Below are 13,925 nucleotides of genomic sequence, written 5' to 3'. Positions count from 1 at the left end.
TAGGCGGTATGCTTTTATCTGTATGTGTGAGTGGGGGTGCACGTATGAATGCACGAGGACACATCTGTGTCTACATCTGCACCTGGTAGATCAGCATTTCTACATAGGCATGAGCTCATTTTGAATACATGTTTCTATACATACACATCACAAACAGGGTGTTCACGGGTTAATGTAGACATTCAGGAGCATCTAAGCTTCCCTTTTTAAAAGGTCTTTCTGCATTTTCAGAGTGTGAGTATGTGTGTGTGTGCAGTTTTCTTCCAACCTGTCTTACAGCAGTCCTTATATAACAGCTCTGCCCTACATCTGTATGAGCGGACACACAGCTTTGGCACTATAACACAATCTATAACACAATCCCTTGGCCTAGTAACCTCATTCCTGGTTGTGCATGCATACACACACACACACACACACACACACACACACACAAACACCCTGAGAAGGGCACAGTCAGATTTTAATCATCTCTAAAGCGCGCCGTCTTTCTAAACGAGCCAACTAAAACAAGAAAAAAAAAACTGCGTAGGTGACTGAAAAGCAGAAAACCTCTTAACCCCAAAGGTTTTGTGAAGTTTAAGCTCAAAATAACATGTGCAAATCTAACTGAATTTTTCTGAGAACTGACATGCTCTATCAAATGGGAGTGATAATTCTGGCTGGATGACTAAAACCTGGGTGCATTACGACAAAAATGTATTTTTTGGAAGCTCTGCTGGTTGTGTGTGTAGAAACCGTGTGATGAACAGCTGAGGCCGATGTTTATGTTTAACTAATGGAACATGCAGTAAAGAAAGTAGAAGAAAACAAAAGTTAAATTCTGCCCCCAGTACTGGGGGTTGGGCTTAAGAGAATTAGATCATTTGACTGACTACAGGAAGCCGTAATACATTTTACTAAGTCTTTCAAGACATCATTTGTTATAATTTCCTGACATGTGATTAAAATTAAGAGCATGTTTATTACCCCAAAAAGCAATTTATTTAGCAGAAGTTGAATAAAGTTTAGTAGTTCCAAAGGTAAGGGTCAAGACTCCACTGTGGGTCGGGAAAAGCCCAGCTGTGGGCCCAGTTTCAAAATAAATGAGAAATGATTAAAACAACTTTGTAACAAAGAAACCATAAGGTAACAGACACCATAAATTTTAGAGATTAGATTTAGATTTTTGTAACTTTCTGTGAAAAATACTGAAGAATTTGGCTTTTAGTGTAAATTTAGGACAGGCGTGCTTACTTATTGTTTTCACCTCACTTGGAGTTAAGAGTTGATTTGGAAAGCTACAATCTCATTTATAAAATGTGATTGAAAATGTGGGAAGATAACACCATATCAACATATCCATGGATATAAAAAAATAGCAGCTGGATCATGAAATACCCTCGGCACAATAAACACAAAAGTTTTAGCGCATCTTCCAAACAATCAGGTGCTGCACACCTTTATAACATCAAACCTGCTAAAGCAGAAAGGCTGGAGCGCACTGCTCAGTTTTCTGCTTTATTGTGCAAACTTTATGAACACTAACATTTCAACACCATCTGTGTCTTCATCAAAATCACAAGTGAACCTCTATGAAGTTTGCACAGTACAGTTGAAAACTGATCAGTGAGCTCCAGCCTTTTCTACCCTTGATTCAACACCAAGGGTCTGATCTTCAAAGATCCCAAATAGCGGGTGCTAATTTGCGTGTACTATAAAAAAATTGCACGTGGGCGTGTTGCGCGCAATTCTCAAAGATTGCACGTGCAATGGATAACAGGTGCAATACAGGTGCAGACCGCCCTATTTAAATGAGGAAATAGCATGTGCTACTGGCTGGAACAAGAGGAGAAGCAAACAGATCTTCTGCTGTGTTGCTAGAAATATGCAGGGATTGTTACGCTGCATCATTATAAATGATCCGGTGGCTGATTTTTACCCTTCTGTCCCATTCGGCCCTTGCTTTTCTGGACTGTCACAGTTAGTTGACTTTTATTGTGCTACTCACAGCAGGTTTGTCACCTGCCCTGATGAGATTATTTCTCTTATCTTGTTTAATGTAACTCGCAACAAATTGGTCAATCAATATTAACAATATAAAACACAAATATGTCTGTTAATTAATTTGTCTCCCTTGATCTTTTAATTATTTTCGGAGAATCACGGGGTTCTGAGAGTATATGTTTAAAGAGTTCGGAGTTTATCATAAACACCCACAAAATTTAAGCCTGAACGTAATATTAGCAACATAAAAATAGATTGTTGTAGGAGTTGGCAATCTGTAGGTTCTGGCCAAAGTGACAGCAGACATTTTTGCATCAGAGTTAGAACCTCCATCTTAAACGTACTAAATCCACACACAAAACAAAGAGTTTCAGGCATTAAAAATCACATTGCGGGTGGTAAGGCATGACATTTGCATATCCTCCTCCCATGAATTTGAACGTTTTGGTCATCATCCTATGTTTTGCATATTCATAAAAGGCAGACACGCTATAAGGTTTGTCCCCACAGTTCCGCTGATTTTGCACACGCAATCCAATTACCACCAGAATCAAAGAGCTGATACTGTGGTCAGAATAAAAAATTGTGATTTTAACCAACTTTAGTGGACAAACAGCATCATTCCTGTCTGGAAACGGGTTCTTTTCCACCTGTTTGTCATTCATTATTCCTGTCTGGTGTGACAGAAGTAGGATGTGTGTTTGCCTTGGTGGCTGGCTAAGGAAACATCTTGGTGGTGACTTCTCTTTCTGTCTGTAAACTCCATGTATGTTCCTCTTCAGGGCCACAGATCAATAGAGATCTCAGAGGTTTGCCATTAATGTATTTTCTTTCTCACCTTGGGCCTGGTCCTTGTAGACTGCAGTCCAGTTCCAGATTTATGTGAGCGAGGCAGACGTCTATCTGACGCAATTTATCCTCAGATATGTCAATTCTGAGGGGGTCACATCCAATGGTAAAATAACAGCCTATCAGGCCAATCGCAGAGGTATGTCTTCACCAATAACAAGAGATTAGCAGTGCTGATGCTTCCTGATGTTTGCTTGAGTTTTTTCAACATATCACTGATTAAAGTGAAGTTTTTCTCCTGCTGTTTTTTACAGTCACCCGATTTCTTAATCCTCAGATCAAAAAATTGTATAAGGGTATTGCTCAGGGCCCCACAATGGCAGGCTGTGGGATTCAAACCAGGGTAAAAATGCCTTGCTCTCTAACCATTAGGCCACCACTCCCCCATAGTTACTGTCTTTCTCATTTGTTTCTGAATTTCGTTTGATCTCTGCATGATTTCTAGCGTTTGAGGATCTTTTGGTCTACTTCACTTTGTCAGGCAGGTCCTATTTAAGTCATTTCTTGATTGAGAACAATTGTGGCAGTAATCAGGCCTGGGTGTGTCTAGAGAAAGTGAACTCAGGTGTGATTAAGTTATGTTTTAACAGGGGGGCAATCACTTTTTCACACAGGGACATGTAGGTGTTTCTCTTCTAATAATGAAAACCTCCATTTAAAAACTGCATTTTGCGTTTATTTATGTTGTCTTTGACTAACATTAAAATTTGTTTAATGATCTGAAACACTTAAGTGTGACAAACATGCAAAAAAAAATAAGAATGGTAGGGAAGCTATCTGATGGGAAGTATACTGTGCTGTATGACCTAAATCCAGATTCAAGAAGATACTTCTTCAACGTCAGGGACAGCAGGTACCATGCTCAGTGGGATAGAAACTAGGATCTTGTACATTTCTGCTGATAATAAATGGCGACATGTTTTGTTTTATGCTAATGGTTGTTGTAAGACGTTCGCTGAGCCGTATGTTTCTTTTATCTTTGCTTCTACCTCAGGCAGCCTCCAGCATCGTGTATCTGTTGGGTAACAGGCCACACAGGAAATCCTTACCACAAGTAGGTCAGCATCTCATAACTGCTTCATGCACTGACACAGTGACCTAAACTGCCTTCTACAATGCACCTACATTCTTCCTTTTATTGGAAAAACAACAACTTATTTACACTTCAGTCATGCTGTCTGTAGAATAGTCCTTACCTTAGAATGACAGATATCACTAGAGAGAAAACTCAGTAAAACTTCCATCTGTCCATCACAGCTCTGCAAATTGGTCTCCTCTTACTATTACAAGTTGCTTTTTCAGAATAATGTAAGCTGATAAGCTTTTGAGTAGGGAAAGCATTAGATCCTTGAACCGCCACCTTAACGTGGTGGAGGGGTTTGAGAGCTCAAATGATCCTAGAGGCTATGTTGTCTGGGGATTAAATGCCCCTGGTAGGGTCTTCCATGGCAGACAGGCTCTAGGTGACGGGTCAGACAAAAAGCGGTTCAAGAATCCTTCATGAGGACTAATATATCGAGGCACGTGACGTCACCCGGTACGGCCTGGCGACAGGCCTGGGGTCGGGACTTGCCGGAGAGCGCCTGGTGCCTGGGTTGCTCCTCACGGGACCCGGCCGGGCCAAGCCTGAACGAGAGACGCGAGGCCATCCCCCAGTGGGCCCACCACCTGCAGGGGGAACCGTGAGGGACCGGTGCAAAGAGGATTGGGTGGCGGACGAAGGTGGAGACCTCAGTGGCCCGATCCCCGGATGCCTCCTTGAGAGCGGTTGGACTCTCTTTTACTCTGGAGTGGCCCATGGGGAGAGGCAGCGGGCTGGTGTGGGTTTGCTTGTTGCCCTCCAGCTCAGCCGTTTCGTGTTGGGGTTTACCCCAGTGGATGAGAGGGTCGCATCCCTGCGCCTTCGGGTTGGGGATAGGTCTCTGACTGTCGTTTCAGCCTACGGGCCGAGCAGTAGTGCGGAGTACCCGGCCTTCTTGGTGTCCCTGTCGGGGGTGCTGGATAGTGCCCCTCCTAGGGACTCCATTATTCTGCTGGAGGACTTCAACGTCCACGTGGGGAACGACAGTGACACCTGGAGAGGCGTGATCGGGATGAATGGCCTCCCCGATCTGAATCCAAGCGGTGTTTTGTTATTGGACTTCTGTGCTAGTCACGGACTGCCCATAATGAACACCATGTTTAAACATAAGGGTGTCCATCAGTGCACTTGGCACCAGGACACCCTAGGCAGGAGGTCGATGATCGACTTTGTTGTCGTATCATCAGACCTTCGGCCGCATGTTTTGGACACTCGGGTGAAGAGAGGGGCTGAGCTGTCCACTGATCACCACCTGGTGGTGAGTTGGATCTACTGGAGGAGGAGAAAGCCGGACCCTGCGACCCGGTCCCGGATAAGCGGAAGATGACGAGTACGAGCAATAGATAAACATGTTTAAACAAGGGGAAAATATTTGTTACATATGCATCTAAGAGAGCTCTAATTTCAGCACATAGATATCAAAGAAGGGTGACATTTAAAAATCCGGTTTCATTTCAAACAAACTGGTTGAACTACTCCTAAACTGACTAAGTAAAAACCTTAACCTAAAGCCATGGGCATGCAAACAGACATAAAGGGCATTTAAGCCACTGTTAAAGTAAAATCACCAGTGATAATTGGATGATGGCCTGCCACTCACAGGCTGGCAGGTGTCTGGACCGCTGTGCAGGTTTAAGAGCGTGTACTTACTTTTAAAGCTGCTTTGCGAGTTTGAAAACACATGTCATAAGGATTTGCTCTCTGATGCTTTTATTGCAAAATAAAAAAATAAGGCATTATAAGAGGATAAACTGTTGAAAAACCTTTGCGTCTTTATGAGGTTCTCGTTTAGGTTTCCACTGCTGATATTTTGGGAGAGATTGGAAAATTGTGAAACGTTTGGGAAACAGCTTGGAACAATTTGGGATGTTCACACTATGAAACATGGACGTTATGATGTAACTGTGGCCTTGTAGTTGGATCAGGTAAAACATTTTAAGTTCCTGCTCCTTGTCCCACAGTCATCCAGCTAGATATCGGAGTTTCTGAGAAGAAACTCAGAAGCAGGGGTGTCCAAAATGTGGCCTAGATCACAATTTAAAAATGGCCATGAGCCCAGGCGGTTGATGCTTTTTAAAAGAAACTGGGTGAAATGTTCACTAAGGCCAAACATTTAAAGATACGGACTAATTAAAATGAAAAATCACAAACTATTCATCTCTTACTAACCACATTCTCATCCATCTATAACGCTTGGCTAAATAAAGCCCGTATTATGGAGGGTATGGGGAGTGGTGGCCTAGTGGTTAGAACAGGAAGTTTTGCGTTCTGGAGGGGACACAAGGGGCCAGGTTCCAATCCCACAGATTGCCACTCTGGGTCCCTGAGCAAAACCCTTAGCCCCAGAATGCTCCCCGGGCGCCGCACAATGGCAGCCCACTGCTCCCTATAAGGGATGGGTTAAATGCAGAGGACACATTTTGTTGTGATGTACATGTGCAATGACCAATAAAGATAATTATTATTATTATTATGTTCCGTTACTGAGAATACACACAAAAAAACTATAGAAGAAGAAAAAAAATTACCCATTCTGTTTAAACAGGGCTAACATGCAATGACATCTTTGTTTCTTTTGTTATATTTATTTGTTTTATTGACCAGGTAAAAGCAAACAATTTGACACAAAATGTGTTTTTGCATTATTAATGAATAAAAATATGTACCTTTTGTGGACCGCGACAATTTACAATTTGACAGTTTTGGCTCCCATGGCAAAAATGTTTGGACACCTCAGTCCCACAGGAACCGTTGACATCACTTTAGCACTTTTAGAACTCCTAATCAGCTGGATAGGTCTGGGCCATAGCCTTCATCATTGATTGCTGCTGTAATGAGCTAAAAATAGACGTGTAGAGGGGAAAAACGGGCCGTTGACCTCTGAATGTTGAAGTGAGATTCTCCCCGGCAGACTCCACACACAAGTGAACAATAATTTCCCTCAGCTTGGTTCAAATAAGAAAAAAAACACCAATTCACACAACTGAACATCTACATGACCAACATGCAGGTTTCCCATCAACCCTGAGCCATTTTCAGGACAGGTAAACTGGTTCTGCTTGGTCAGACATTGAGCCCTGTGTCTACCTGTAGACTGACCTCCACAGAGGGGATTATGTGAAAGCAGATTTAAACTAAAGGGCACCTTGTGGCCATGAAACCACTGAGCAGGCTCCTCCAGCTCACAACTGGGAACCTTGACTCTTAATTTTAGTTAGTTTTTTCTATAAATTTACAAACACTACAAACATGTTTAGCTTCTCTGTGGTGCTTTAAAAAAAAGTCCATAACCAAAGCAATAAAATGCAAAAAAAAAAAAAATATTAATTTCAATAATTTAAGCAAAAGCAGACTTATGTTTGGTGTGTTACAGATTTTCCTGAAAATCCATTTCAGTTCTCTGCAAACAGTCAAATGAAGCTTGAAAAGCAGAGAAATGCTGGCATCATGCTGCACGGTGAAGAACTGCAGCTCTGTGGAGGAATTTCCACCGGTTTATGATTCCCAGCGGAAATCAGCTCCAGGATTTACAGTCCTCACTTTTACACCCAATCCGGGCACATATCATGTCAAAGTTCCGGCTAGGAGAAATAAAAATGCAACAGCAGACTCCATGTGAAGGGACAGACCAGTGCTAAAGGCTTTCTTTGTTCTTTAAGCATATTTTCCTCTCAGATGCAAATTAAAATTGACAGATTTATCAACCAAGTGTGAAAATGCACCGAAACTCAAGGAATAAGCAGTATGATGAAAAAGACTGGCTCTAATTCAAATCAGCAGGTTATAAAATAAATTTTTACCACATTCATAAAACCTTTTTTTTTCCAGTCTGTAAACACCTAAACAAACAGAATGCCCTTTAATACACTTTGTTTTGAGTTTGGTAAAAAAAAGGATAAAAAGGTTAGGGACAATGGTCTGATGGTTAAATTGGAATAATCCAACAATCCCTGCATTTCCTTTTGGGAAGGGTTGGATTAAAACATTTTACACAAGTGAGTCTGTGTGTGTTTTTTGGGAAAGAAGATCAGAATCTGCCGACATTAGAATCAGGAGGTCAGACCTCAAAGACGACCAGAGATCAAGTCTGTGAAATATAAAATAAAATAAACAATCTCCAAACAACCAACGTAAAATTTTACATTTTCACAAATACTGCAGAGAAATATAATTTGTTGCAATTTATGATTTTGAAAAAGTCATGTATAAAATCGGATTTTTGCACCAACAAGGAGATTCCAAAGATCCTTTAGATCCCGGAGAAAATGTCAGCTGAGGGATGGTCTGTGCTGGGTTTTCTGACCTTCATTCTTAAAAAACTCTAATATTGTTGCTTCTAATTTTTCTAATTGCCTGATGTTTGTTGTTAACTTGCTAAGAAATGGACTCAATCAAGCAAATGTTCAGAGAAAAACTTGATCTGTTGCTGAAGATCACTTCAAATCATTATAAGAGTCTGGTAGCTTGGAAGCTAAATATGAAGAAATTCTAGTTTTGACATTTTATATAGTCTGATAATACTAAATTTCAATCCCCATTCCATATAATTCCCACATTTTTCCAACAGAAAATGTTCATAATATAACCAATTAATGGTTATTAGCACTTCTTGTTGTAATTAAGAGCGTTTTTTTAAGCAATAAACATTTTAAACGCACATATAAATGGTATTTTTCTTCTAAAAATGAGCAACGCATGTTCAGCTTTCCTTCCAGTAACTGAGCGAATTCTTTGGAGGCAAACATGTTTGTACACTGTGATCAAACATTGATTATCAAACAAATTTAACTGCAATCATCTTACCTCCACCTGTTGACCCCGACATTAGAGGAGCCTGCAAACCATGGGTCCAGGAAGTAAACACAGCGCACAGTGCCAGCCCCCCGGAACGCCTCCTGTAGTGCTGGATTGTCATGGAGACGCAGTCCCTTACGGAACCAGTGGATGGAGTTTGAGGCCATTTTATTCTGGAGAGGAGCAATAAAAACAAGAACATCTAGTGAGAAGATCGAACATCCAGGATAAGAGCTAAATACTTTCGGGATTAACAATCCTGCTTTAAACTGAGCTTTTAACCAGAAGCCCCACTGATCGCAGATAGAAGTACAGACATGGGAAAATTTCTGAGGGTTCAGAACTGCATGTAACTGTTGCAAAACTGTCAAGTATCTGTGTCCATAACTGAGAACGCCATAAAGACAAAAGCTGGATTGCAGTAAAACCGAGACAAACAGATAACCCTACACTGAGACATTATTTTATCATTAGGCTTCAAAAAAATCCACCAGGCAGTTAACAGATGACACTAAGGAACGTACAAATAGTGATCCACACCGTTGACAAGGAGCATATGAACTCAATTTAATTTAGGTTACCCCCCAAAAAAAGACATTCATCCCTCACTGCATTACATTAAAACTGCCTCACATGCAGGAAACGGCTGCAAGAAACTTTGCAGCAGGAAGAACCGTTTTCTGGATCATAAAAGTACTTCAAGGTGAGAGCTATAGTTACAGGGAAGAAGGCTTTAGGATGCCTAAGTGTCCAGCAGGAGCCAAGATCATCTTGCCCTGAGGAAAGTGCTACAGTATGAAAGATGTTGCCACCAGTGCAGAGCTTGCACAACATTGCCAAAAGGGTTAACAGCGCATCTGAATGCACAGTTGGGTGAAAATGTTAGGAGAAAAAAGGGCAGCAAAGTCACCACTGTCCCAGAAAACATTGAGGACAGACTGAAGCTCTGCAGGAACCACAAGGATGGACTGGTTCAAAGCTCTTTCTCTGATGAATTCTCCTTCTGACTGTTTGGGACATCTGGGAAATTATTTGTCCAGAGAAGAAAAGATGCAAGCTTAAGTTACTAAAATAAGAACTTTAACTTTGGCTGCAGATCCAAAATATTCTTCTGAAAGTTGCTATTTCAAGCCTTTCTGTTGGAGGACGATGCCAACCTTAGGAAAGCCATATGCTCCATTAAGGATAGCTGGCCTTCACACAACATCATAAAATCAATCACTCCCATCTTTTTGAAATCACCTCTGCAGAAAAACCTGTCTATCAAGCACACAGTCAGAACTCAAGCTGTTATTTTTCCCATCTGAAAAGAGTTCAGAGCCCATTGACAGCATGAGACTCCAGCCTGGAACTGAACAGCTGAAGATGGAGGAACAAGGCAAGCTGCCACTTGGCTCGCCTGCAGGTTCTTACACTGGCCCGGTTTCTGAATGGAAGCGTCAGGAACTTATAGGCCAGCAAGCTCCTGTCTAAATCTCATTGGCAAGTAGAATACCTTGGTGAGGAGAAATATGTAGAGTTGTCTTTTTGCACTTTGTTCCTACCTGCAGCAGCCAAAATTAACTGACAGCATTTCACTTCATTTATGGATATTTTAAATAAAAACAAAACTACCATCTTGTTTCCTGGTCTGTCACTGAAAAATCACTTATTCATCAAGTATGAACAACCTGCTGTGTCCTGAAAAAGCTCCTGCCTTACTACAGCCTACTTTAGTTCACCAGGTTTCATGATAGTGTTGTCGAGGTGTCCTCCCCACAGGATGTTTCTACGTCTGCTGCTAAAAACTGAACAGGTGGATCAGGATTACTCATGAAGGTCTAAAAATATCTACAACTGTAAGCATGAAAAAACCTGCAGGCATTCACATTACATGACGTCGGCCCTAATAAACCTGGGTGCTTTACTCTTCATTTATTACTCATATACACACAAACACAACTCGTTCATGCATGTTAGAGTTCATAGTCATTCACGATGCAAAAAACCCTCACGTGTGGATAGACCAGTGATACAATCCTGTGTCACCACAGGGAAACATGGAAATTGACTGCCTAATTCTGTTCTGTGCACACAACCAGGCGCTGACAGCAGGTGGCCAGATTGTAGAGGAACCCTAATGGCATTGATTGAATCGGCCATTAAATTAATTCAGTTTATTCATACAGCACCAGTGGACACAATAGTAACCACAAGGCACTTTACAAGTGAACACAGGTAAGAATTGGATACAAAATAAATGAAATTCACTTGATTTCAATAAATTTTAATATAACATAATCAGATTCACATCCAAATTTAATTTATCAGTCCAACTTATTCTAATACAGTTCAATCTAATGGGATCAGAATCCAGTTCAAATCATCATACAGATTCCATCCAATTCAGTCTAATAGAGTCAGATTTCATTCATTGCTTTTTAGGATTCATTCCTTTAAATAATTAAAATTCAAACTCTAATTCAATTTATCACTCCAAAAACTCATCCAATCAAAATCAATGTTGGACACAATTCAATTTAATACAACCAGATCACCTCCAATTACAGTTTATAAATCCGATTTAATCCAACAAGATTAGTTTAATCCGTTTGATTTAAATCCAGTTTATCAATCCTAATTAATCCAAATCAACCTATTCATTTTACTATCATTTTACATATAAATACATCCAATTCCTTCCAATGTAATGCAATTAGATTCAGATTCAAATCCAATTAAATGTAAATTCTTCAGGCTCAATCCATTTTACTCCAACACAGTTCAGTGCAATCCAGATTTAAATCGAACTTAATCAGATTAATTCTGTTACAGTTTAGAATAAAAAAGACCACTTTATTTATGGAGGACTTTAAAAACAGCAAATAAGAAAAGACACAAGCAAAACGAACAACAAAAGATTGACTGATGAGGACTTGCAATTAATAGATGAAAAAGATTGTTTTAATCTAAATCATTTCAAAAAGAAACACTTCTAGTTTATACATAAAGGACTTATTTTAAACCAATTGACTTTTTATTGTTTTTGACATTTCGGGTGAAAGCAGGAAGCCAATGAGAAGGTGAGGATAGGCTGACGAGTTATTCATTTTGGAAATGTTCTCACTTCATTATCTATTTCAATATTTATCATTAGTATTAAGTATAATACGCCAATAGATATTTAGAGATTATTTTACAAGTTTTACTAATATTAAAAAGTATTGCATAAAACACTAAAATACATCCTCTTAGAATTGTTTGGTAATTACAAATAATTGAAATGGGTTATTATAATAATAAAACATAATAAAAGTAAAAGAAACTGCATCTTGTATATAAGAACAGGCGCTTTCTTCCTAAAGTATCAGGTCAGCGACTCCGAATGGAAATTAGGTCACATCGGCTGTTCTGAAAGGGGCCTGAAATCCTGTAGTACACCTCATATAAACTCGAAAATTATTATATCTAAAAAATTTCACATAATGTTGGACTCAAAAACTTTGAAGACAGATACAAATTTAAGAAGGAGGAAGTTTACTTGTCTGCTAGGAAACTGCATTTATGTGAACCGAAACGGGGTCACCGGTAGGGAGTTTATGTAACCTACGCGGCGCTGTTTCCAACATTACAGCTGCTTCTAGCTTAAACCACAACACACAACGAGTAAAACCTACCTGCCTTGGGCTGGATCCCCGGGGGTGATGTTTATGTCAAGCCCAGAGAAGAACGCATTTCTTCTCTCCTCTCTGGGTTCGGGTTAGCGCTGCGTACCGGGTTCGTGCCGGCGGCCGCTGCCTGACAATCCCTCTGTGAACGTCCTGTGCCCCACTGCCGTACCGTGTTTCGTAACAGTTAAAGCAACTGCGCATGTTCAGCTCGGGTTTATACTAGAGGGTGACACGGGAGTGGATTTTCTCTCCTGTCTCATCCCGCTCCCACAGAAAAATGTCTTGTCTCATCCCAATCCCAGGCCAGCATAACGAAAAAAATCCTGTCCCGTCCCACTCCTCGTAAATTGACTCCCATTTTTGTTTTCTTCATTTAGTCTTTCGGCAATTTCTCCAAAGGACCAGTTAGGTCCCTGTTTTTAACTGTAGTAAAGGCCAGTTAAAGTAAAAAGAATAATAATGAAGAAATAATAAAATATTAAACAAGGAAACAGACCATGCCTATCTTAGCTGAATAAACAGAATGTACCTAGTTGTATTTTACTTATTTATTAAGTGATTGTTTCCTTTGAACAATGACATCACTTTTATGTTTCAAGTTGCTGAAACGAAAGAAAAATGCACCTAGTAAGAGAACTGTACTTGTTGAATAAAAGGACAAAAAGGCATTACCTTCACAATTTAGAAACTGTACCTCAATGGTTCACAGCCCTGGTCCTCAGGGACCCCTTCTCTGCAAGTTTTAGATGTTTGTCTGATCCAGAACACCTGATTCAAATTCTGACATGACCTCCTATACAGGCATCAAGAATGGAGGGTCAAACTGGACAAACTTAATACAATAAAATCATCATTAAATAAATAAATGTTGTGAATGTCCCATAAGTGAAGTAAATGTAACATGAAATAAATTTAACATTAAATGTGCCATTAAATTAAAGGTACCATTTATTTATTTAATACATCATTAGAAACAATAAATGTACCATTATATCATGAAATGGACTATAATGCAATTAAATGTGCCACTGAATAATTAAGTATAATTTTAAAGACGACATGACGTAATTAGTGGTACACTTAATATTTAATGATGTATTAAATAAATTGTACATTTAATGGTACATTCAATTTTTTTCTATTTAACAACATATTTATTTAATATCTTCACCTGGAAGATTGTTTTCTCTTTTGTGTTCCCACGCAATAGTTTTTGTGTTATTTCGCAATACTTTGTGGGATAGTTTCCAAACCAGATAACTGCAAATATGAAACAAACACTACACCCGTTTTGAGATTTATTGAGTTTTATTTTGAAATCAGCCTTAAATAAAATTATCTTCAATCAGATTAAAAGACAGTTTTTATCCACAAGCTGTCAAACAAACTACTGAACAATAATACTGCATGAAACCACATCTGTGACACTTTATTTCCTTATTACTGCTGCATGATGTGTACTTTTTTTTTGTACACCATTAGTGTTTTTGTTTTTATCATGATTTGAACGGTTCTTCTTATCCTAAGCATTTTATCGCATTGTTTACTGCGTGTTAACCTGCATA

The 13,925-nt window shown here is 39.7% G+C and overlaps 1 protein-coding gene across 3 annotated transcripts in view; it reads right to left on the bottom strand.

Moving 5' to 3' along the window:
* The window catches only part of LOC124879523 (cryptochrome-1-like), a 40,675-nt gene extending 28,062 nt beyond the window's left edge, over window positions 1-12,613 (bottom strand). The window contains exons 1-2 of one of the 3 annotated variants that reach the window (XM_047384503.1): window positions 12,367-12,613; window positions 8,720-8,883 (exon numbers count right to left, since the gene is read on the bottom strand). In XM_047384503.1, coding sequence (XP_047240459.1) covers window positions 8,720-8,877 — 158 coding nt within the window. In that variant the 5' untranslated portion in view covers window positions 8,878-8,883; window positions 12,367-12,613. The remainder of the gene's footprint in view (window positions 1-8,719; window positions 8,884-12,366) is intronic. The other 2 variants (XM_047385246.1, XM_047385996.1) reach the window with 2 other exon arrangements.
* Window positions 12,614-13,925: the final 1,312 nt, after the last annotated feature.

This window comes from Girardinichthys multiradiatus, chromosome 1 (assembly GCF_021462225.1).
Source record: "Girardinichthys multiradiatus isolate DD_20200921_A chromosome 1, DD_fGirMul_XY1, whole genome shotgun sequence".
Taxonomy (NCBI): Eukaryota; Metazoa; Chordata; class Actinopteri; order Cyprinodontiformes; family Goodeidae; genus Girardinichthys; species Girardinichthys multiradiatus.
The sequence above is the reverse complement of the archived record's forward strand: the minus strand, read 5'-3'. Positions and strand labels throughout refer to the sequence as shown.